The sequence below is a fragment of the Oncorhynchus clarkii genome, chromosome 27 (assembly GCF_045791955.1).
Source record: "Oncorhynchus clarkii lewisi isolate Uvic-CL-2024 chromosome 27, UVic_Ocla_1.0, whole genome shotgun sequence".
In the NCBI taxonomy this organism is placed as follows: domain Eukaryota; kingdom Metazoa; phylum Chordata; class Actinopteri; order Salmoniformes; family Salmonidae; genus Oncorhynchus; species Oncorhynchus clarkii.
The window spans coordinates 4,953,502-4,979,036 of record NC_092173.1 but is presented as its reverse complement, the minus strand read 5'-3'; the positions used below and the strand labels follow the sequence as shown (position 1 = coordinate 4,979,036).

Sequence of the window (25,535 nt, the reverse complement as noted above, 5' to 3'; positions counted from 1 at the left end):
AATATTGAGTATCCTCATCTTACATATAGGTATCCTTCAATTATGATTTGAATACACGTTCCCATAATTGCTATTTATCGGATTAGTGCATAGCATGCCATTGAAAAGAGTTTAAATGTGTGTTTGTTTAGAAAAGGATTAGCGTTCGGAGTAGCCTGTCTGTCTGGCTTCTTTCCCACACTCCGAAAGAGGGGTGTTGCTGCTAGAAGAGCCGTCACAGACCGACTTGATTCCTCTTCGTGGCAGCAGTAGGAAAATACTGGCCAGCACTACGGCACCTGATTCAATCAATGAATGAATCAATCAAGGGCCCTGTTTGAATGCTTTCGACAATGCATCCTCCCCTCCTTGAATTTATCACTGAGAGTAGTGTGTTTGTGCATGCACGTCTTTGTATGTGTTACATGCGTGCGTGTGTGTACGCAGTTGCATATGCAGTGCTTTCGGGAATTACTCAGACCCGTTCACTTTTTCCACATTTTTGTTATTGTTACATTTTGTTATTGTTGTTTGTTATTGTTATATTTTGTTATTGTTACAGCCTTCTTCTAAATTATTATTTTTTTTTTACATCCTCATCAATCTACACACAATATCCCGTAATGACAAAGCAAAAATGGAAATATCACATTACATAAGCATTCAGACCCTTTACTCGGTACTTTGTTGAAGCACCTTTGGCAGCGATTACAGCCTTGAGTCTTCTTGGGTATGACGCTACAAGCTTGGCACACTTGTATTTGGGGAGTTTCTCCCATTCTTCTGTGCAAATTCTCTCAAGCTCTGCCAGGTTGGATGGGGAGCGTCACTGCATAGCTATTTTCAGGTCTCTCCAGAGATGTTCAAGTCCGGGCTCTGGCTGGGCCACTCAAGGACATTCAGAGACGTGTCCCGAAGCCACTTGCGTTGTCTTGGCTTTGTGCTTAGGGTCGATGTCCTGTTGGAAGGTGAGCCTTTGCCCCAGTCTGAGGTCCTGAGCGCTCTGAAGAAGGTTTTCATCAAGGATCTCTCTGTACTTTCCTTCTTTCATCTTTCCCTCGATCCTGACTAGTCTCCCAGTCCCTGCCACTGAAAAACATCCCCACAGCGTGATGCTGCCACCACCATGCTTCACCGTAGGGATGGTATTGGCCAGGTGATGAGCAATGCCTGGTTTCCTCCAGGCGTGATGTTTTGCGTTCAGGCTAAAGAGTTCAATCTTGTTTTCATCAGACCAGACAATCTTGTTTCTCATGATCTGAGAGTTCTTTAGGTGGCTTTTGGCAAACTTCAAGCGGGCTGTCATGTGCCTTTTGCTGAGGAGTGTCTTCCGTCTGGCCACTCTACCATAAAGGCCGGATTGGTGGAGTGTTGCAGAGATGGTTGTCCTTCTGGAAGGCTCTAACATCTCCAAAGAGGAACTCTGGAGCTCTGTCAGAGTGACCATTGGTTTCTTGGTCACTTCCCTGACTAAGGCCCTTTCCCCCCGATTGCTCAGTTTGGCTGGGCGGCCAGCTCTTGGAAGAGTCTTGGTTGTTTCAAACTTCTTCCATTTAACAATGATGGAGGCCTCTGTGTTCTTGGGGACCTTCAATGCTGCAGGATTTTTTTGGTACCCTTCCCCAGATCTGTGCCTCGACATGCACCGTCAACTGTGTGTGCCTTTCCAAATCATGTTCAATCAATAGAATTTACCACAGGTGGACTCTAATCAGTTTGTAGAAACATTTCAAGGATGATCAATGGAAACAGGATGCACCTGAGCTAAATTTTGAGTCTCATAGCAAAGGCTCTGAATACTTATGTAAATAAGGTATCTGTTTTTCTTTTCTTTTTTTTGAATTTCCCCAAAATGTCTAAAAACCTGTTTTCATTATTGGGCATTCAAATATTGAATACATTTTAGAATAAGGCTGTCACGTAACAAAATGTGGAAAAAGTCAAGGGTTCTGAATAGTTTCACGAATGCGCTATATATGTGTGTGTATGGATGTGGGACAGAGGGACACGGTGGTGCTCGCTAGCTAGGGCAGGAAATACTCACTGGTAGTGCAGCAACAATGACCCCATTCTCACACAACAAGCCAAGACAGAGCTGGGCTCACAATGACAGGAGTCACCGCGGGGGGAGGGGGCGCGGAGAGGACGGACGACACAGAGAGATGGAGGGAGTGAGGTCGACTGTAGACCTTGAATGACAGGACGGAGGGATGGATGGGTAGAGAAAAGGAGAAGGAATGCGCTTGCTGCAGAGTGGGCCCTGCGGGCTAGGTTGGGGGAGGGGGTGGTGGAGGGAGGGAGCGGTAGAGGGATGGGCTCAGTTGGAGACACGGTCAGAGTGTTCCACAGACTAAGAGGACTCAACATCATACAGTTCCTCTTGTGCCGCTCTTCCTACTCCACACATCTGTATGTTCCCAACCAAAACACCTCACCAATCAACACCTCACCAATCAATTCGTTTAACATAGTAATTGGTCGCAAAGAGAACGAACGAATAGTCTCCAATCAGGTCAAATGAGGCCAATCCTGTGAGTAGTAGTGTCAGTATTGTCTGTCTTACTTCTGTGTTTGGCTCCCAGAAAGGCCTTGGACTCAGCAGAGGCACCGTGAGAACAGGGGCACACTGCAAACAGATGTTTGTATTCCCTGTCTGTTAAGCTCAGTTAGACCCCCTGAATTGATAAACATGATGAAAGTGCCCACAGTGAGAAAGGGGGAGAGGGATGGAGGCATGGAGAGGGGAAGAGAGGGATAGAGAGGTAGAGGGGGAAAGAGAGAGGGATAGAGGCATAGAGAGGGGGGAGGATAAAGAGGGATATAGAGGGAGAAAGAAAGAGAGGGGGAGAGGGATAGCAGGGGAAAGCAGAATAGCTCAGTGTGTCTGAAATGACACCGATCAATGGTCAGTCAGATTGCAGAAACGCACACGCGCAAGCACACACACACACACACACACACACACACACACACACACACACACACACACACACTGGTACTGTCTACACAAGTCAATGAACAGATAAGAGATGAGGCCAATGGCTACCAGTAAACTAATGAGGACACAGGTCACACTACACAGTATCCCAACCCCATGAACTTCTCTAGTTTCCACTTATTCACTGATTTGAGGAATTTGACATGTATTCAGGTTCATCCTAGTGACTAATTTCCCTGCATTCCTGACATTCCCAGAATGGTGACATACTGTACATACTGTACAGAACCCAGTTAACAGGGCAACATTGGCACCCAGCCTACCTCTGCCAGCCTCACGTGACAACAGCCACAGAGAGCACACGCTGCACACAGACGCGTGCACGCACACACACATACAGACGAAGCAGACACAAGGCACATTGGCCAGGCTGTGTGTGGCGACTGCTGTTAGAAGGGCATTGTTGCTGGCCAGGCTTGCACTGGGCCTAGGGCTCCAGGGACCTGGGGGGGGGGGGACTGAGAGAAGGGAGGCCCAACACAGGGGGCCTTGCACTGTGTCACGGATCCCCCCCCCCGGTACTGCTGCTCATTCTGTTCACCAGTTCCTGGAGGTCTACGTCACCGACTTTCTAGGCTTCCCTGAACGGGATTCATTATCATCAACCCCGGACTGTCTTGTCTGATTGCACACTCCTGGTTCCCATTTCCCCTGATTAGTATGTTATATAGGTGCCCTCTGTTCCCTCTGTCTTTTGTCGGTTATCGTTCCCATGTCCGTTGGTGGTGTGAGCACCTATGCGTTGGTGCAGCTGTTATGCTGCGGGCTTTATATATCGCCTCCGTGGCGTTCAGCGAGGTTTACCCTCGCTCTTTTGTTTGGGTACGGCCCAGGGTTTTTGTATACGTGTTTGTTATTGGCTGTATTTAAAAATAAAAAAACGATTGTGTACTCTTGCGCCTGTCTCCAAATCCTTTATACCAGCGCGAGACACAGGGTGTCCCCCTGAGCCAGGTTCCTTGACCAACCACAGAAGAGTAGAGGACACACTGAGAGCTATACTGTGGCGTGCTCTTTGAAAACAAGGGAGAATGCTAACATCCTATGGGTTATGATTTCCCTGGACATCACATAGTATTACCGGCCCGGAAACGTGTCTGTGTGCATGTTTGCGGAAAGGTCATGGGGTCATAAGCAGGGGACGACTGCTGCACTGACTCCATGATGCAGCTACACACGGCTTCACAGGGATACACTACGATGCGATAAAGAACTACAACTAGAACTACGTGCCGACCTACAATAGGTATAAAAAAAAGACGGGCTGTTATAGAAATCAAGGCTAATGTCACTGTGTGAAATGAACATTGGACTGTGTTTGTGTGTTGAACCTGCTCGCTTTACAGAGCCTGGTGGATCTAAGACTAGCCTCCCAGTCCAGCAATATTTAGATGGATTTCCTGGTGTCGATGGTTTGTGTCTCAAATAGACAGAACAAAAAGGGTCAAATGGATCGGCCAAATGCTAAGAGATGTCTTTTCTTCGGTAAAAACCATGTCAATTTCACTACCAAATGTTTGAGGTGGGGAGTGAAATATGTCTCGAATTCAAATGACCAAATCCCCACATACTGGGGGGAAAGCAGTCTCACTTAATACCTCAACCCTTTATGAGAACCAGGCTGCCTGGTCACATGAATTTGGCAGCTGCATTTGTGTGGAGACAAAGTGAATGCCTCCAGGGTGAAACTGTGCAACTGCACGGCTCAGGATTAGAGCCCAAATGGCCTCTGGTTAATACGAATGGAGCCAACCAGGGGTATCGATGACATGCGAGCAGATTCAGTACAACCTCCATATCCAAGCAGGCAAAGTGCAGCAATTCTGGCTGCGATACTGTGGGTGCAGCATCCATTATGCTGATGTTATTTATTGGCTTCCTGTAAAGTATCAAACATAGGCCGGCGTTTGTGTTTCCAGTTTAGGGAAGCAAATGTTCACCATAAAACTGCACCTTTACAATGAAGCATTCCACGCATCATCGCATTTAAACACTTACGTAAGATAGCCTACTATTCGCAATGTAATGAGTAGATTCGATAATCATCATTTAAGGCTAATAATATAACTCTCACTGTTCGCAAAAAAAAGACCGGTCGGTGTATGGCTGAGCGAGTATTGCATAGAGTGGGCTAAGGCTATATGCTATATGAGATATGTTTCTTCTTTCTTTGCACAGGACATTTAAAAAAAAAGACCGGTCGGTGTATGGCTGAGCGAGTATTGCATAGAGTGGGCTAAGGCTATATGCTATATGAGATATGTTTCTTCTTTCTTTGTACAGGACATTTCAACAAAAAAAATGTATAAACAACATTTCATGCAATTCTACTACACGTTATAAAACTAGAAACATTAGCAGAACCTTTTCTTAAATACGATAAATGACATGGTAGCCCACGCTACTCTGTTGACACTGACAAAAAGATCAATATAATAGGCCTATGAGAATGGGAGACAAGTATTGTGTCCTGCCCGGAGAAAAAGTATTGTCCAAAAACAAACTTGACACCGACCCAACAATGATAAAGAATGAATATGCGCAGTGCGCAGTGTACTCACCCGGGATAAGGCCGATGCTCTCCGCTGGTACCAATAACATAATATACTGTTCTTAGCTCAATTAAGTTGAGAATTTTGATCAACTATAACACAGATTCAAGTATTTTCATTGTCTTCTTTACTGCAACAGCCATTTGCTTTCCAAACTATAGTTTCCCCGCCATTGCATTTTGAAATATTGCGATATGCTTGGCTGGGCCTCTCTACTTTTCATTGACAGTCGCAATTCAACAATCATATATTTTGTATTTGCCTCGCACGCTGCCCAAATTGTGCACGCTATCTTTCCTTCCGACTGTAGGCAATGAGATGTAAAACAATCCACAACAGAAGCCAATGATCCTCTGAGGCCAAATCATGCTTTAGTAGCCTATTTTGAATGATTTAATTGATTTCTGTATAGACGGGAGTTAGGCTATATAAGGCTATATAATATTTCAATTTACTTTAGGGAAAGCTGCCCTTAGCTTCATGAACGCGCCGGCTATGGTGCCATGCACAATTAAGAGCAGTGTTGCATACTGTACTTGTATCCCAGTGTAGTGTTTTGTGAGATGGGTTAGTGTTCTTGACTGGTGTATGGTTTCTCTTTGGTGAGTGTCAGAACAGGAACGTGCGAAAGAAAGAAAGACCTAGATGGACATCAAGACATGAAGAATATCCTACCAGATATCCTACCAGCACGATGAAAAAAAAAGTAGTCATCTCTTTCACTCCTTCACCCTTCGTTTTTTCATCAACTCCACTTCTCTATTTGTCATGCCACTAATCCTCTACCAATCTCGCTCCATTTTCCTCTCCATCTTGCCCTTGCCCTCCTTTCTCCGCCACCTTGTCTGCCAGTTTATCCTCATCCCTCTGCCCTTGCCCTCATTCCTGTCTCTCTCTTGTCATTTTTCTCTCTTCCTTGTCTCCTTCCTTCCTTCTTATCTCCACCCCCTCTCCCCCATTTCTTCTCAGACTCTCTGTCCCTTCCTTCTTATCTCTACCCCCTCTCCCCCATTTCTCCTCAGACTCTCTGTCCCTTCCTTCTTATCTCTACCCCCTCTCCCCCATTTCTCCTCAGACTCTCTGTCCCTTCCTTCTTATCTCCACCCCCTCTCCCCCATTTCTCCTCAGACTCTCTGTCCCTTCCTTCTTATCTCTACCCCCTCTCCCCCATTTCTCCACAGACTCTCTGTCCCTTCCTTCTGTCCCTCTCCCTTAAAGGCATCTGCTTACGTCCCACCCGAAACCGTTTGTGCATGTTTCATGACACCGTTTTTGGACATTTTTGTCCGTTTATTTTTTCCGGGGTTTTTTTTTCGTGTTTTTTTCTCAAGCCGAAGTTTAGTGGCCGAAGTCTACGCCCCTTCGTCAGGGATTAGTCAACAGTAGGGATTCTTCAATGGTTGAGAGAATGCAAAGAGTGTGCAATGCTGTCGTCAAGGCAAAGGGTGGGTACTTTGAAGAATCTGAAATATAAAATATAGTTTGATTGGTTTAACACCTTTTTGGGTTACTACATGATTCCATACATGTTATTTCATAGTTTTGATGTCTACAATGTAGAAAATAGTCCAAATAAATAAAAACACTTGAATGAGTAGGTGTGTCCAAACTTTTGACTGGCACTCTATATACACAAACTGTTTCAGATGGTAAGCATGTGGTCACCTTTACTCTCCCTCCCATACCCATACCCATACCCATTGCTCTCTCTCTCTTTCTCTCCCTCTCTTGCTCTCTCTCTCTCTCTCACTTTCTTTCTTTCCATCTCATCTTCCCAGTGTGGGTAGTCTGAGTTGATCCTAGGCAGGCGACAGCTGGAATGGCAGACAGAGATGGGAGGGGGCACAGGGGAGCGAGGGATGGAGATAAGGGGATAAGTAGGGGATGGCTGGGTGGGTACATGGGGGGGGGTTGGCAGGGCTGTGATCTGCAGTGAAGTAGAAACGGAGTCCCACAGACTGGCCATGAGGGGCGGGGGTAGTGACTGTATCAAAGACCTCTATTGGAGTAGAAGGATAATAGAGCCCTTTGCACTCTCACATTGGCTCACAGCCATGCCAATCATTCTACCTGGTTGGCTCACAGCCACGTCTGTCACCTAAACTTTTAGCCAGCCCAAAACCCTCTTCTCAGAAATCCCTTTTGCCACCATGTAGAAATTCCCACAGAGGAAATCTTGCAACCTATTTCTTGAAGAATGTTTTTCCGTCTGGAAATTCAACTGAGGTGGGCAATTGCAGGCAGAACACACTCCAGTCATAAGGTCCTGTCCCTAGTGAGGAGGAGGAGGAGGACAGTCGAAACATGCCACGCTGCCTGGGCAGCTTCATCGCAGGGGCTGTTTAATCTGCAGGACGGCGATGGATAGTGCTCTGCCCTGTTAGACTAGTGGACCCAGCAGGTATCAGAGTGGTGTCTGTGTGTGTGGAGGGCTGGGAGGGATGCCGGGGTGCTGGGGTCTTTGTGTAGCGGGGGGGGAGGGGGGGGGGGGGGGTTGATTCGTTGGAGGCAACAGCTGTTCCACCCTGCAGGCTACACCTGTTCCTCTGTGGACAGAAACAGAGAGAGGGAGATGAGAAGGAGTGAGTGAGAGGCGTAGAGAGAGAGAGGGGGGCGGAGGGAGAGAGGTGGGGGACTGAGAGGAAGGAAAGAGGGAGCGGGAGAGATTAACTAAGAGAAATACTTTAATTTGTTTTGTTTTTATTAAACCGGTATTTAACTAGGAAAGTCCACAAGGAACAAATTCTTAGTTACAATGAAGGCCTACCAAGAGGCAAAAGGCATCCTGTGGGGACAGGGGCTGGGATTAAAATAAAAATGTAGGACAAAACACACATCACGACAAGAGAGACACCACAACACTACGTAAAGAGAGACCTAAGACAACAACACAACGTGGCAGCAACACATGACAACACAGCATGGTAGCAACACAACATGACAACAACACAGTAGCAACACAACATGGCAGAGGCACAACACGGTACAAACATTGTTAGGCACAGACAACGGCACAAAGGGCAAAAAGGTAGAGACAACAATATATCACGCTAAACAGCCACAAGTGTCAGTAAGAGTGTCCATGATTGAGTCCTCGAATGTAGAGATGGAGATAAAAGTGTCCAGTTCGAGTGTTTTTTGCAGCTCGTTCCAGTCGCGAGCTGCAGCGAACTGAAAAGCAACCCAGGGATGTGTGGGCTTTGGGGACCTTTAACAGAATGTGACTGGCAGAACGGGAGGATGAGGGTTGTATGTGGAGGAGGAGAGCTGCAGTAGATATTTCAGATAGGGGTGAGTGATGCCTAAGAGGGTTTTATAAAAAGCAACAACCTAGTCTAGTGTCAGGTATACAGAGATAGGCAGTTTACAGAGGAGTATAGAGTGCAGTGTGTCCTATGAGGAGCATTGGTGGCAAATCTGATGGCCGAATGGTAAAGAACATCTAGCCGCTTGAGAGCACCCTTACCTACCTTCTCTCTAAATTACTTCTCCGTAATCTAGCATGGGTAGGATGGTCATCTGAATCAGGGTTAGTGTGGCAGCTGGGGTGAAAGAGGAGAGATTACGATAGAGGAAACCAAGTCTAGATTTCACCTTAGCTTGCAGCTTGGATATGTGCTGAGAGAAGGACAGTGTACCATCTAGCCATACTCCCAAGTACTTCTTTGATGTGACTACCTGAAGCTATAAACCCTCCGAGGTATTAATCACACCAGTCGGGGTGGGGGAGTGGGGGTGGGGGTCCTAATGTTGAGTCCTTCCTGAACTACACTATACTACACAAAATTAGTGGATTCGGCTATTCCAGCCAGACCGGCTGCTGACAGGTGTATAAAAATCGAGCACACAGCCATACAAGCTCCATAGACGAACATTGGCAGTAGAATGGCCTTACAGCAGAGCTCAGTGACTTTCAATGCTGCACCGTCACAGGATGCTAACTTTCCAACAAATCAGTTCGTCCAATTTCTACCGTGCGAGAGCTGCCCCGGTCAAAGTTCTGTTATTGTGCATTGGAAACATCTAGGAGCAACAACAGCTCAGCCGCGTAGTGGTAGGCCACACAAGCTCACAGAACGGGACCACCGAGTGCTGAAGAGCGTAGTGAGTAAAAATTGAATGTCCATGGCCGAGCAGCCGCACACAAGTCTAAGTTGCGTTCTCTGCAGTGACGAGTCACGCTTCTCCATCTGGCAGTCCGATCGACAAATCTGGGTTTGGCGGATGCCAGGAGAACGCTCTCTGCCCCAATGCATAGTGCCAGCTGTAAAGTTTGGTGGAGGAGGAATAATGGTCTGGGTCTGTTTTTCATGGTTCGGGCTAGTCCCCTTAGTTCCAGTGAAGGGAAATCTTAACCCTACAGCATACAACGACAGTCTAGAAGATTATGTGCTTCCAACTTTGCACAAAGCGAGGTCCATACAGAAATGGTTTGTCGAGATCGGAATAACTTGGATGGCCTGCACAGAGCCCTGACCTCAACCCCATTGAACACCTTTGGGATGAATTGGAACGCCGACTGCAAGCCGGGCCTAATCACCCAACATCAGTGCCCGACCTCATTATTGCTCTTGTGGCTAAATGGAAGCAAGTCCCCGCAGCAATGTCACAACATCTCTTGGAAAGAATTCCCAGAAGAGTGCAGGCTGTTAAAGCAGCAAGGGGGAACCAACTCCATACTAATTCCCATGATTTTGGAATGAGATGTTCGACGAGCAGGTCTCCACATATTTTTGGTAATCTAGTGTATGTTGTTGATGTAAATTGAGAAGAGCATGGCGTACTCCCTTGGTGACAGGCAGTGGCTGAGACAGCAGATGTTCTGACTTGACACACTGCACTCTTTGGGAGAGGTAGTTAGCAAACCAGGCCAAAGACCCTCAGAGATACCAATACTCCTTAGCCGACCCACAAGAATGGAATGGTCTTGGCCAAGTCAATAGCTTTGGCCGAGTCAATAAAAATAGCAGCACAATATTGCTTCGAATCAATGGCAATGGGGACATTATTTAGGACATTTAAGATTGCAGTGACACATCCATAACTATCAGGAATCAAGGTAAGACCCAGATGCATCACACGTCGAATTGCCAATGGTTTAAAATTCCAACAGAGGCAGGCAATAGACAGGTAAAGGCAGGCAGGAGTCAGTAAACCAGAGGTGGGGCAACTGTACCGGATGGCAGGCAGGCTCAGGGTCAGGGTAGGCAGAGGTCAACAATCCAGAGGTGGGGCAAAGGTACAGGCAGGCTCAGGCAGAGTGGTCAGGCAGGTGGGCTCAGAGTCAAGACAGGCAAGGGTCAAAACCAGGAGGGCGAGAAAAAGAGAGACTGGGAAAAGCAGGAGCTGAGAACAAAACGCTGGTTGACCTGAAAAACAAGACAAACTGGCAACGGACAAACAGAGAACACAGGTATAAATACACGGGGGATAATGGGGAACATGGGCGACACCTGGAGGGGGGTGGAGATAATTACAAGGACAGATGAAACAGATCAGAGTGTGACAATAACCTGAGTGGAAACCAAATTGCATACCAGAGAGAATACTATAAACATCAAGAAAGCCAGTCAGTTGATTATTTCCAATTTTTCCAACACTTTTGATAAACAGGGCAAGATAGAAATTGGCCTATAACAGTTAGGATCAGCTTGAGCTCGCCCTTTAAATAAAGGATGCACAGTGGATGGCTTACAAGCACTGGGAACCTCCCCAGAGAGGAGCCACGGGTTACAAAGGTGAGAGATAGGCTCGGCGATGATAGGGGCTGCAATCTTTTTTGGGGGGTCAAGTCTAAGGAGCTCCTTTAGCATCTCAGACTCAGTGACCGTCTGCAGGGAGAAACTTTGTAGCGGGGCAGGGGAAAAAGAGGGAGGAGCATCAGGGCTAGTTGCATTAGAAGGGCTGGGAGGTGTTGGACGGGCAAGGAATCTTGGCTTAATGAAGGTGTGATTAAAGAGCTCAGCCATGAGCTTCTTGTTAGTATTAAGGACAGGAAGGGATGGGGAAGAAGTTAGAAGTGAAAGAGAGGTTGAGGAAAAGAAAGTGAGGGGATGGAAAGATAAGAGAGAGAGGAATGGAGGGATGAGGACCGAGTAGGAGGGGGAAGAGGAGCATAGGGAGGTCCAGGTCAGTGAGGCCACTGTTTACTAATTGTGTTGTCAAATCTACCTAGTTCTCCCAGGCTCATCTCTCCATCTCAGTCTCAGCTCCTTAGCTTCCTGTCTGACAGAGCACGACCTCTGCCCTGGTTACCATAACAACTGAGGTTGATGACCCTGCACATTAAAGTCACCCCACACCAAAGTAAAGTAGACTAACTGGTTAAGCTGTGTAGCAAATCAATGCTAATAGTCCGGGTAGCCATTTGATTAGCTGTTCAGCAGTCTTATGGCTTGGGGGTAGAAGCTGTTAATAAACCTTTTGGACCTAGACTTGGCGCTCCGGTATCGCTTTTTGTGCTGTAGCAGAGACAACAGTCTATGACTAGGGTGGCTGGAGTCTTGGGCAATTTTTAGGGCTCTGACACCGCCTGGTATAGAAGTCCTGGATGGCAGGAAGCTTGGCCCCAGTAATGTACTGGGCCGTACGCACTACCCTCGTTAGCGTCTTGCACTCGGGACTGTGTTGGTGTGTTTGGACCATGATAGTTTGTTGGTGATGTGGACACCAAGGAACTTCCCATTTAATAGTAATAGTTACCCATATATAAATGTATATGATCGCTGCCTTATATACAGTAATAAGCGTTTTAGTCTTGTCTCCCTCCCCTCCACCTCCAATGTGTATCAGCCACCTGTACTTAACATAACCTGTTGTCATGACTAACCTTAACAAAGTGGACACCCTGTTTTGGTAAACATTTGAGGGATGGGGCTGGAGAAATGTAACCGAACTCAAAATCATAGGCAGAGCTATGGATAAAAATAATCAAAATGATGGATGTGGCAAATCGCAAAATGGATGTAGAAATTGCAGATTGCCTCTTTAAAGACTAGTCCCTGAGGTTAAGTCTCCACGGTTAGTCTTTATCTGTCCTCTGTGTAAAGAGTGACTCACAACATTCCTCTGCTCTCCTTTGAGGGTCAGGGTCCAGTGGCTGGGGATGGGGGATGGAGGGATCGAAGGAACGAGGGGGTGGTTATGTCTGGGCTGTGGCGGAGGAAGGTAATGGAAACTCGATGGCACTTCGTTGATGTTGATGGCACTTCGTTGATGTTGATGGCACTTCGTTGATGTTGATGGCACTTCGTTGATGTTGATGGCACTTCGTTGGTGTTGATGGCACTTCGTTGATGTTGATGGCACTTCGTTGATGTTGATGGCACTTCGTTTGAGTGCCAGTAACTGACGTCAACATTAATGCCATGCAGCACGGGAATACTTGACCTCTTTGTGAATAATATGTATGTGTTGTTTTTCAAGCTTAGCTACAGTAGATGTGTAAATATTTCAATATTTTGTATAAGTTATCAGTGTGGTTACACTGTGAAATGCTGCGCTGGTGCTGAAAACATGGTGACAACATGAGAGCTAGTGGAGAGCAGGTGGCTCTGCTTTGATCACAGATATCTGTACACATTCTCCCTCTCTCGCTCCCAAGCTCAGTGAGATACACAGACACAAACACTCGCGCGCTCCAACATATTCACACACCGCTACGTGCAGCGCACATACTGTAGTCGAACACCAAAAAGTAGTGTCAACTCAAACACACACATGGACTCATGACGGACACAGACACCCTCAGTTTCACATGCAAACAGACGCACAACATCCACGCCTCTCTCACACTCGCTGCCTCTGTCTGCCTCCCTCTCTCTCTGCCTCTTTTACTCTCTCCATCTTTCACAGGCACTCACCGACGCACACACACACACACGCACGCATGCACGCACACACGCACGCACACACGCACACACGCACACACACACACACACACACACACACACACACACACACACACACACACACACACACACACACACAGAGCCCAGCCAGCCCTGGGGAGACAGCTGTCCCTCACAGAGAGAGAGACAGTGGTATTGAAATAGAAAAAGAGAGCTGGGGGACGACAATGGCTTATTATCATTGTCATCAGCCGTCCCCTATTCCCTGTCCCTCAGATTAGACTTGGGTGGAAGCTAAACACACACACACACATGTGAAACATACAGAGACGCATGCACACACAAACACAAATGTGCATGTTGACGAATAGACAGGTGATATTTACCATTTTAGAAGACTCTCTTATCTCTTGCAACTTAAAAGTAGTGAGTTCGTACATTTTCCCCTACTGGTCCCCTGTGGGAATCAAACCCACAACCCTGGTGTTACAATGTTACAAAAGTGCAATGCTCTCCCAAATGAGCCACCAACTATTACCCAAGTCCTTTTGTGACATACTGTACAGTGCCTTCCGAAAGTATTCACACCCTTTGACCTTTCCACATTTTGTTGTGTTACAGTCTGAATTGTAATATATATATATATATTTGTCCCTGGCCTATACACACATACCCCATAAGGGTCAAAGTGGAATTATGATTTTAGAAGCTAGTTAATGAAAAATGAAAAGCTGATATGTCTTAAGTCAATAAGTATTCAACACCTTTGTTATGGCAAGTTTATATAAGTTCAGGATTAAAAATGTGCTTAACAAGTCACATAATAAGTTGCATGTGCTCACTCTGTGCGCAATAATATTGTTTAAGTTATTAAATACACTTTGGATGGTGTATCAATACACCCAGTCACCACAAAGATACAGGCATCCTTACTAACTCAGTTGCCGGAGAGGAAGGAAACCGCTCAGGGATTTCACCATGAGCCGAATGGTGACTTTAAAACAGTTACAGAGTTTAATAGCTGTGATAGGAGAAAACTATCCACAATACTAACCTAATTAACAGTGAAAAGAAGGAAGCCTGTGCATAATAAAAAAAATATTCCAAAACATGCATCCTGTTTGCAACAAGGCACTAAAGTAATGCGGCAAAAAATGTAGCAAATCAATTAACTTTTTGTCCTGAATACAATGTTTAGGGCAAATCCAAAACAACACATTGCTGAGTACCACTCTCCATATTTTTAAAGCATGGTGTTGGCTGCGTCATGTTATGGGTATGCTTGTAATCGTTAAGGACTTTTCAGGATAAAAAAGAAACAGACTGGAGCTAAGCACAGGGAAAATCCTAGAGGAAAACTTGGTTCAGTCTGATTTCCACTAGGAGATGAATTCCCCTTTCAGCAGGACAATAACTTAAAACACAAGGCCAAATCTACACTGGAGTTGCTACCAAGAAAACAGTGAATGTTCCCGGGTTACAGTTTTGACTTAAATCTACTCGAAAATCTATGGCAAGACCTAAAAATGGTTGTCTAGCAATGAGCTACAACCAATTTGACAGAGCTTGAAGGTTTTTGAAAAGAACATGGGCCAATGTTACGTACTCCACGTGTGGAAAGCTCTTTGAGACTTACCCAGAAAGACTCACAGCTGTAATCACTGCCAAGATGCTTCTGCAAAGTATTGACTCAAGGGTGTGAATACTTATGTAAATGAGATATTTATATATTTCATTTTCAATAAATTAGCAAAAATGTCTATTAAAACATGTTTTTACTTTGCCATTATGGGATATTGTGTGTAGTTGGGTGAGAAATAACATCTATTTAATCCATTTTGAATACAGGCTGTAACACAACAACATGTGGAGGAAGTCAAGGGGTATGAATACTTTCTTGAAGGCACCGTATACAGTATGTTATCATGCCATTGAACCCAGCACATTGTTGATTGGAAAAGGAAATGTCCGAATGCTATTTGATGAATAGTGGTCGGCATCGGGAGATTAAGAAAAGCCCATGAATGATATGGTGAAATCTTGATCAATTGAAGACTCAACATATACTACATGTACTGTGCTTGACATTACCTTTTGATTGCGTGTGCTTGGACATTAGTTGCCTGTCGGCATATAATGAGTCTCAGAGGCACACCTGTTTCACGTGAGCCAGGTCTGTGTGTGTGTGTGAGAGTGTGCGTGTGCTTAAACAAAGACTCAGCTGTGTGCTGTGCCTCTCCCCGCCTCCCTTTGCATACGCCTGTAGATAAGCAAGTACAATCCCCTCCTCTCTCCCAGCACTGTGGACTGTGTACACCAAATATTTCCATAGCCAGCCCTCATGCGGAAATGAAGGAGGAAGTGCATGGAGAGGAGAGGACAGGAGAGAGCAGAAAGGCCAATGCTGGGAGTTCAACAGGAAAAGCCAACTCACCTATGTCACCCAGAGACTTTGAAACGGTTGCAACATCGTATGGAAATTCTCAGAACGGACGTGCTGGGCACAGTGCATAATGTCGGTGAGGCAGAGACCTGAACACTGCTCTGACCAAACCTTTTGTCAATGGGGCTACATGTTGAGTGTAGACCCGAGGAAAATACAGGTTGATGACAGATGTGGCCTATAGCCTATTAGAGGAATATGGCCAGATGACTAGGGTCATATACTGGCTGATAATCCCCAGGTTGCACTGCCCTTGAATCACACACTTAACCTGAATTGCTTTTGTCAATAACCACACCTACTATCGATGTATGTGATGGTGGGGTGTGTGCTGTGTGCTGTGTGCTGTGCGCTGTGTGCTGTGTGCTATGCTTTGGATAAGGGCCTCTGTTGGAGGATGGAGAGTAGTAGAGTTAGTGGTATGCATGACAAACTCAAACTATCTCTCCCCTCTCTTCACCTACCCCCCCCCCCCCCCCCTTCTGTCTGTCGCTCTTTCCCCACACCCTTCTCTCCACCTATTCTCCCCCCCCCCACCCCCCTCTCCTTCCCCCTTCCCCCTCAGTCCTGATCCTGGAGCCTATTGAGAGGGAGGATCTGGGTGGCAGGACCCTGAAGATCACAGATTTTGGCCTGGCACGGGAGTGGCACCAGACCACCAAGATGAGCGCGGCAGGCACCTATGCCTGGATGGCCCCCGAGGTCATCAAACTCTCCCTGTTCTCCAAGAGCAGCGACGTCTGGAGGTACAACACTCTGTCATGTAAACTGTACTGTTTTTTGTTTGTTACTGTGGGACATGTAGTACACACAGCATGGTACAAATGCAACACCCACAGTCAGTAGCTAGTGTCCTTGTTCTTTCAATACTTCCACTATTCATACCCTCAGAGGCAATTTACATCCGCCATGTATAGTAGGTAACATAAAGGGTGTGTTAAGTTAATATATGAATAGCCTGTACAATCATGACAAGTGCCTGTGACAAGTGCCCCCCCCTGTCTCTCTCTCCTCAGTTTCGGGGTGTTGCTATGGGAACTGCTGACAGGAGAGGTTCCGTACCGTGAGATAGATGCGCTGGCCGTGGCGTACGGAGTGGCCATGAACAAACTGACCCTGCCCGTTCCGTCCACCTGTCCCGAGCCCTTCGCACTCCTGCTGGCAGGTAGGAACCAAGATGGCTGCCTGTCAGCCCAGTTTCACCTGTGGAGTAGAGCAAAGATGATTGCCTGTCAGGCCAGGTTCGCGTGCAAAGATGATTGGCTGTCAACCCAGTTTCACTTATTGATTAGAACCAAGATGGCCGCCTGTCAGCCCAGTTTCACTTATTGATGAGAGCCAAGATGGCTTCCTGTCAGCCCAGTTTCACGTCTATTATTGTTGGAGGTCAGAGTGAGAGTAGGTTCACCTCCCAGTCAGCAAACTGGTGATTTTATAGTCTCTTGCTCCACTTCTTCCACTATTTCCATGCATCCCTAATGCTCTTTCTCTCTTCATCCCTCTCTCCCTCTCCTCCGTCTTATCCCTGTTCATCCTTTAATCTCTCCTTTGTCACCCCTCTCTACTGTGTCTGCTCTCTGTTTACTCCTGTCTCTCCTCTCTCCTTTCTTTTTCCTCTGCCCATTCCAACGACTTGAAGTATTATCTGTCTGTCTATCTGGGATCTGAGGGCAAGTGGTGCTACAGAGCACTGCGGTCTGTTCAGTGGTGGAGGTGGAGGGGAGACGTGCACAACTAAAAGACAACCGCTGCACTTTGTTGTTTGGGAATTTACATGAAAGTTATTTTTACTCAACCTCCTCTCCCCATCCTCAGAGTGCTGGAGCCCAAACCCCCACAGTCGCCCGTCCTTCACTAATATCCTCATGCGACTGCTGGCCATCGAACAGTCGGCCATGTTTCAGATGCCCCTGGAGTCCTTCCACTCTCTGCAGGAGGACTGGAGGCTGGAGATCCAGCAGATGTTTGACGAGCTCAGGGCCAAGGAGAAGGTGAGAGGAGCCCACACGGTCACGTGGGCATGTTGTCAACATCCCCCTCAAAAGTGCAGGTTGCAAAGTGCTGTTGCCTTGGCAATGTGATGATCTTCGACAGGGTGTTATGTTGCTGTAACATTACATCTACATTTTTGTTCCAAATGCTCCCATTTTCCTTGACATGCCTCTCTTCTCTCCTGTAGGAGTTGCGTTCCTGGGAGGAAGCGTTGGCTCGTGCGGCCGAGGAGCAGAGGGAGCAGGAGGAGCAGCTGAAGAGGAGAGAGCAGGAGCTGGCTGAGAGAGAGATTGATATTGTGGAGCGTGAACTCAACATCATCATCCACCAGATGTACCAGGAGAAGCCCAGGGTCAAGAAGCGCAAGGGCCACTTCAAAAAGAGCAGACTACTCAAACTGGGCCGAGACAGCAACAGCATCAGTCTGCCCTCTGGTGGGTGGTGGCAGATATTGCACCCAAACATTTATCCTATTATTTGAATTGGGCATCATAATTTTTTCTTTCTATCCTTATTAGGATAGTAAAATTCTGGTAACTTTTCCAAAATCCACAGGTTTTCAAGAAATACCAGTTGGAGGATTCCCAGCTTTTTTTTGCTTATTCCCTCCTGATTCCGGGAATCTTCCAACCAGGATTTCTGTTAAAACCAAGCATTTTTGGAACTTTGACTCTAATTCCTCCCTGTTTTGTATGCACACAGGTTTCGAGCATAAGATCACAGTGCAGGCGTCTCCGAGCGTGGATAAGAGGAAGCCCCAGGGCAGTGAGAGCACCACACCTCCAGCCAGCCCAGGGGTCATACCCCGCCTCAGGGCCATACGACGTGAGTTGATCTGTGGGGGGAGACAGGGACAGGGGTTGAGGGGGACTAGAGGACAGAGGACACACCAAAAGTTAATACCAATTATTCAATTGTCAGGGACGGTATTTTGTCAACATAATCCCAAATTGGGGATTCCCTCCCTGGATCTTGTGTGCAAGTGACTACATTTTGTTACGCTCATTGCACATCAGGAATTTGATTTGTTGTGTTATAACGACAACACCTGTGTCACTGTGGCCCTCAGTGACGCCCAGCGATGGCAATAAGACATGGGGCCGCAGTGCCGTGTGTAAGAAGGAGGACCTGGCAGCTAGCAAAAAGAAGGGACGCACCTGGGGCCCCAGCTCCACCCTCCAGAGAGAGAGACTGGGCGGAGAGGACAGGTAACAGTCATGGTCCAAAAACAGCCCCTTGTTAGCCCCATTCTCCTACTTGCCTGCTAACCTTTATGATTTTTTGCATTTGCATATTCAAATAATCTCTGAACATTATTCTGGCGAGTGTTTGGTGTATGGTATCAGTAAACAGTATTGACCCAATCTTCTTTCGTCTTGCAGGTTGAAGTCGCTAGGCGACGGATGCAAGGTGTGGTCCTCTAGTGCCCCGAATCTGGGCAAGTCTCCAAAACACGCCCCCATGACCGCCGGCTTCTCCAGCCTCAATGAAATGGGTGAGTCTCTGTGTTTATCACTATTTCTGCAACAGAAAAGAGATTGTAAAACATACTATGGATACAAAATCAGTTAGACTCTTGATTGATTGAAACGCCTTGTTCTCCCTCTCACACTTTCTTATCTCTCTCTTTCTCTCTCTTTCTCCCTCGCTCTCTCTCTGACAGAGGAGCACTGTGAGTTGGAGGAGTCGCCCGGGTCTCTGATGCCTCCAGAGACCAGCAGTAACGGGTCTGTGGAGGAGGGAGGCCCCCCGTGTGGCGGGCTGGGGCCCGGGCTGGGGCCTGCTGGGCTAGGGAGCGGGATGGGTTACCAGGACTCTCTGCGGCGCTGCAGCCAGAGGAAGAAGAGCGACCTGCTGCTACTGGGCTGTGCCTCAATACTGGCCTCTGTAGGTCTGGGGCTGGACCTGCTACAGATGGGGAGACTACAGGTAACGGAGAGAGGGAGGGAGGAAGGGAGGGAAGGAGGAAGGGAGTAGCAGGAAAAGGGTCTGTGACACCCAGATGGACAAAATGACCCAAACCATGGCAAAAAAACAAGTCAATCCTGCCACCTGCTTTAGAGACTATCTTAATACATGGAATAATGGTTTATACTCTACACCTGGGAGTTGACAAGGTCTGGTATGTGTGTCAGTTGACATTATACAACCGTAGATTGTACAGTAGAAGAACTGAAGAGTTTCCATGTGTGTGTGTGTCTAGGTCCAACAGGACGAGCAGGACCTTAGAGAGGAGCAGCGCAAGAAAAAGGACAGCATTTTCCAGCGAACGGGTCGTTTCCGTCGTAGCACCTCTCCCCCGAGCCGCGCCCTGTCCCTCTCGCTGTCCCGCCGCCGCGACTCTACTCTCCCCTGCACGGACCCCTCTCCCTCCGTCACCCTCCTCTCCCTCTCCTCCCTCTCAGACTGCAACTCCACCAAATCCCTCCTTCCCTCGGACCTTGAGGACTTGGCGTTGACCCCCGGAGTGGGCGCCTCCCTCCCCATGGCGACCCCTGTCCCCGCCCTTAACCCCCTCCTGGATCTGAGGGCAGAGAGCTTCAAGAGGGAGCCCAACCAGTCCCTCACACCCACCCACGTGTCTGCAACCATGAACAGGGGGCACAGACGCACCCCCTCTGATGGGGCAATACGCCCCCGCGCCCAAACCCTAGGGCACCGCAGGACCCCCTCGGACGGCAGCATGCCCATGCCGCCTCCACCAGGGCCTCGCATCCTCCCCCTACATGCAGGTGAGTATGTTGGGAAAGCATGATGTCACTATGAGCTTTTGATTGAAGGACAGGAAGCAATACACTGTGTACAAAACATTAAGGACATCTGCTCTTTCCATGACACAGACTGACCGGGTGAATCAAATCAAATCAAATTGTATTTGTCACATGTGCCGAATACAACAGGTGTAGGTAGACCTTACAGTGAAAAGCCCTTAACCAACTAATGAGTTCAGAAAAAGAAGTGTTAAGAAAGTATTTACTAAAATAAACTGAAGTAAAAAAGAAAGAAAGAAAGAAAAAGAAAAAAGAAAATAAACAAATAATTTAGGAGAAACAATAAAATAACAGTAGCGAGGAATTATACAGGGGGTACCGGTACAGAGTCAATGTGCGGGGGCACAGGTTAGTTGAGATACTTGAGGTAATATGTACAGTACATATACAGTTGAAGTCGGAAGTTTACATACACCTTAGCCAAATACATTTAAACTCAGTTTTTCACAATTCCTTACATTTAATCCTAGTAAGAATTCCCTGTCTTAGGTCAGTTAGGATCACCACTTTATTTTAAGAATGTGAAATGTCAGAATAATAGTAGAGAGAATTATTTGTTTCAGCTTTTATTTCTTTCATCACATTCCCAGTGGGTCAGAAGTTTACATACACTCAATTAGTTGTTGGTACCATTGCCTTTAAATTGTTTAACTTGGGTCAAACATTTTGGGTAGCCTTCCACAAGCTTCCCACAATAAGTTGGGTGAATTTTGGCCCATTCCTCCTGACAGAGCTGGTGTACCTGAGTCAGGTTTGTAGGCCTCCTTGCTCACACATGCTTTTTCAGTTCTGCCCACAAATTTTTAATAGGATTGAGGTCAGAGCTTTGTGATGGCCACTCCAATACCTTGACTTTGTTGTCCTTAGGCCATTTAGCCACAACTTTGGAAGTATCTTGGAGTCATTGTTTATTTGGAAGACCCATTTGCGACCAAGCTTCCACTTCCTGACTGATGAGATGTTGCTTCAATATGTCTACATAATTTTCTTTCCTCATGATGCCATCTATTTTGTGAAGTGCACCAGTCCCTCCTGCAGCAAAGCACCCCCACAACATGATGCTGTCACCCCCGAACTTCACGGTTGGCATGGTGTTCTTCGGCTTGCAAGCCTCCCCTTTTTCCTCTAAACATAACAATGGTCATTATGGCCAAACAGTTCTATTATTGTTTCATCAGACCAGAGGACATTTCTCCAAAAAGTATGATCTTTGTCCCCATGTGCAAACCGCAGTCTGACTTTTTTTATGGCGGTTTTGAAGCAGTGGCTTCTTCTTGCTGAGCGGCCTTTCAGGTTATGTCGATATAGGACTCATTTTACTGTGGATATAGATACTTTTGTACCAGTTTCCTCCAGCATTTTCAAAATGTCCTTTGCTGTTGTTCTGGGATTGATTTGCACTTTTTGCACCAAAGTACGTTCATCTCTAGGAGACGGAACACGTCTCCTTCCTGAGCGGTATGACGGCTGCGTGGTCCCATGGTGTTAATACTTGCATACTATTGTTTGTACAGAACAACATGGTACCTTCAGGCATTTGGAAATTGCTCCCAAGGCTGAATCAGACTTGTGGAGGTCTACAATGTTTTTTCTGAGGTCTTGCCTGATTTCTTTTGATTTTTCCATGATGTCAAGCAAAGAGGCACTGAGTTTGAAAGTAGGCCTTGAAATACATCCACAATTAACTCAAATTATGTTAATTAGCCTATCAGAAGCTTCTAAAGCCATGACATAATTTTCTGGAATTTTCCAAGCTGTTTTAAGGCACAGTCAACTTAGTGTATGTAAACTTCTGACCCACTGGAATTGTGATACAGTGAATTATAAGTGAAATAATCTGTCTGTAAATAATTGTTGGAAAAATTACTTGTGTCATGCACAAAGTAGATGTCCTAACCGACTGTCCAAAACTCTAGTTTGTTAACAAGAAATGTGTGTATTGGTTGAAAAACGAAAAACGAGATTTAATGACTCCAACCTAAGTGTATGTAAACTTTTGACTTCAACTGTAGGTAGAGGTAAAGTGACTATGCATAGATAATAAACAGGGAGTATCGTCAGCGTAAAAATGGGTGGCGTGGTCAATGCAGCTAATCCGGGAGCCCAGAATCCAGGTGAATCCAGGTGAATGCTATGATCCCTTATTGATGTAACTATTTAAATCCCCTTCAACTTTGTGTCGATGAAGGGAAGGAGACAGGTTAAAGAAGGATTGAGACAATTGAGACATGGATTGTGTATGTGTGCCATTCAGAGAGTGAATGGGCAAGACAAAAGATTGAAGTGCCTTTGAACAGGGTATGGTAGTAGGTGCCAGGTGCACCAGTTTGAGTGTGTCAAGAACTGCAACGCTGCGGGGGTTTTCACACTCAACCGTTTCCTGTGTGTATCAAGAATGGTCCACCCTCCCAAAGGACATCCAGCCAACCTGAGTGGGTTGTACACTCAGAGTATATTTCAGTTACACCCGAACTTAAAAAAACACATGGCTCTGGCATCCCATGTCAACAAAGTGTTCATGTTGTTCTCCCATCCATCTATTCTCTCCCTCTGCTCTCCCTCTGGTCACTGTATTTCTCTCTCTTCTCTCAGGTTACAAGGAGACCCTAGATATCCCCCGTCTCCCTGACCCTTCCAGCCTCTTCCCAAGGGTCCTCCGCCGCAAGGCCCCTGCTCCGCCTGTCCCTGTCCCGGTCCTGGAGCCCCTGACCATCATCAGTCCCTTGGAGAGGCCCAAGACCTTGGAGTTCGCCCCCCGGCCTCGGCCCACACCAGCCAGGGTGCGACCGGACCCATGGAAGCTGGGTTCCCTGTCCAGAACCCTGAGCTCGTCCCCGGGCAGCAGCTGTGACAGTCCTCTGGGCTCTGGGGACAGCAGTGCCAGCACCGGCGCTGCCAGGCCCAACCTCATGGACATGGACGTGGATGGACAGGATCTGGACGGCACCGTGCCCCTGTGTGAACAGCACCAGGCTGCACAGCTCTGTGGACAGAACTACGGCTAAGTCACACATTACTGTATATGGGCAACACTGCTCCTAGTGCACACTTCAAAGACTCCTAGTGTGCACACTTTATTCCTGGTACCCAATCCCTTTGCGAACAATACTTCTACTAGTGTCCACTCTGAAGCCCACTTGTGCGGGCTGTACCTCTCTCCTGGTGGTCACTCCTAAGCCTTGTGCCCCCTAGTCTCATAGTGCCCAGCACCCGGGACAGCACACGTCTTAGTGTCCCTTCCAAAGCCGCCCAGTGTTGGACAACATTCCTCTAAGTGACCACTCTGCAACCCCTAGAGTCCAAACCTTTAGTGCCCTAGTGACCAGTGTGCCCTGCTAACCTTCCGCATATTACCTGTCCTCTAAAAGGAAGGAACGTGTAAGCCATTCCACTTCCAGACAGACACTTCCAAGTGCTCATCCCGATTTACATGTGCTACAGTAGGACTCGTTCTGCTAAACCACACCATTGACTCTCTGCCTCTCTCTACACAGGTGTTGTGTCTGTCTCTGCTCGCTCCTTCCCCAAAGACTTGGGCTGAAGCTTTGCCAGCCATAGACACATTCACATCTCAACAGGGTTGGAATTATTCTCTTGGGAGTGCCCTTGAAGTGTCCATGTTAATAGTTGTTTTGTGGGGGTGCCCTGATTTGTTATGAGAGCACCTCTGGGTGTCCCATCATGTGGGCCCTGCTGCCCCTCCTTCATATTTACATGTAGTCATGGTAGGTAGACGCTCAAATCCTGAGGGACTTCCAAATCAGTGCGTAAGTTGCCCTCTTATTGTGCATCACCTTCTATAGAACTCATTTTCACCTCCCTCACCTCCACATAGCATCTTCCTGTATAGGGATGGTCTCTGTCCTCCCCCTCTCCCAAAGACTGCAACAGGAACAGGGAAGCCATTTTAAGCTCCACAGCACAATTGACAGGACTTTATTTCCTCAGCTCTGTACAGCAAATTAATTTTATTTTTCTCAATGCTTGAACCATTCCAGCCATAACCTGTTTAGCACAGCATTTTCTATTGGTTTGGCGAATTGTGTGTCTGTGTGGGTGTACACTGTGTGTCTGTGTGGGTGTACACTGTGTGTCTGTGTGGGTGCGCACGTGCGCACCCATGTGTGCTTGTGTTTTGGTACCGCATGTTATTTTGTGTGAAGGATGTACTGTAGAACTAGCAAATCAGTTGTGAGGGAGCCGAAACAGGATGCTTTTCTCCCTCATTCTTTACCTTACGTCCTCATAGGGTTGCAAAATGTCCAATATTTTTTCCCCAAAATCCCCTGGTTTACCAGAAATCCTGGTTGAAAGATTCCTGGAAGAAGCAGGAAATACGGGAATTGTTGATCCACTATTTCTGGAAAACCAGGGAATTTAGGGAAAGTGTGAAACTCATAAGCTGGAGTTTCTCAGCAAACGTCCTCTCTCTCACCTTCATCACTGCTCTGTAAAGAGCCCCTTATACACTCGGTTATATGGACAGTTCATTTTTAACAAAAGTCCTCTGAGAGCAGAGGAGGACCATGGGAAATGAGGGTTAATCCACTTGCAATAAATGGTTAATGAATACTACCTGTTTTCTACAACAACAAAAAACGAATTCCCACATTCCGTACCCCTGACTTCCTTTTCCTCACCTACTGGATAGTGATACAGCATCATTGAAGGGAAAAAAGGTCCCAATCTTTGGTTAAAGAGCCATGATATTGACATGTCCGTGTCACAAGAGTACAGACTGTGAAGGACTTGACACAAGGTGCTTGGGATGTGGACGGCGAATCGAGAGAACTCTGGATTCTCTCGCAGGCCCATGAGTGTACCCGTACTGTCTGGTTGCTGAAAGACGATGAAGAATACCACTTTTTAATGGCACAGCTAGTCAAGGCTACATACAAGTATTTACTTGGCTATGTGTATATGGGAGTGTGTGTGTGTGCGTGTGTGCGT

General features: G+C 46.9%; 1 protein-coding gene across 1 annotated transcript in view; it reads left to right on the top strand.

Annotated features, from left to right (window-relative positions):
• LOC139386247 (mitogen-activated protein kinase kinase kinase 10-like) overlaps positions 1-24,657 on the top strand; it is a 31,556-nt gene extending 6,899 nt beyond the window's left edge. Inside the window, exons 2-11 of the mRNA XM_071131740.1 lie at positions 16,388-16,568; positions 16,839-16,987; positions 17,638-17,813; positions 18,002-18,248; positions 18,517-18,639; positions 18,884-19,022; positions 19,197-19,309; positions 19,478-19,743; positions 20,018-20,546; positions 23,178-24,657. Of these exons, the coding sequence (XP_070987841.1) occupies positions 16,388-16,568; positions 16,839-16,987; positions 17,638-17,813; positions 18,002-18,248; positions 18,517-18,639; positions 18,884-19,022; positions 19,197-19,309; positions 19,478-19,743; positions 20,018-20,546; positions 23,178-23,590 (2,336 nt within the window). The 3' untranslated portion in view covers positions 23,591-24,657. The remainder of the gene's footprint in view (positions 1-16,387; positions 16,569-16,838; positions 16,988-17,637; positions 17,814-18,001; positions 18,249-18,516; positions 18,640-18,883; positions 19,023-19,196; positions 19,310-19,477; positions 19,744-20,017; positions 20,547-23,177) is intronic.
• The last annotated feature ends 878 nt before the right edge of the window (positions 24,658-25,535 follow it).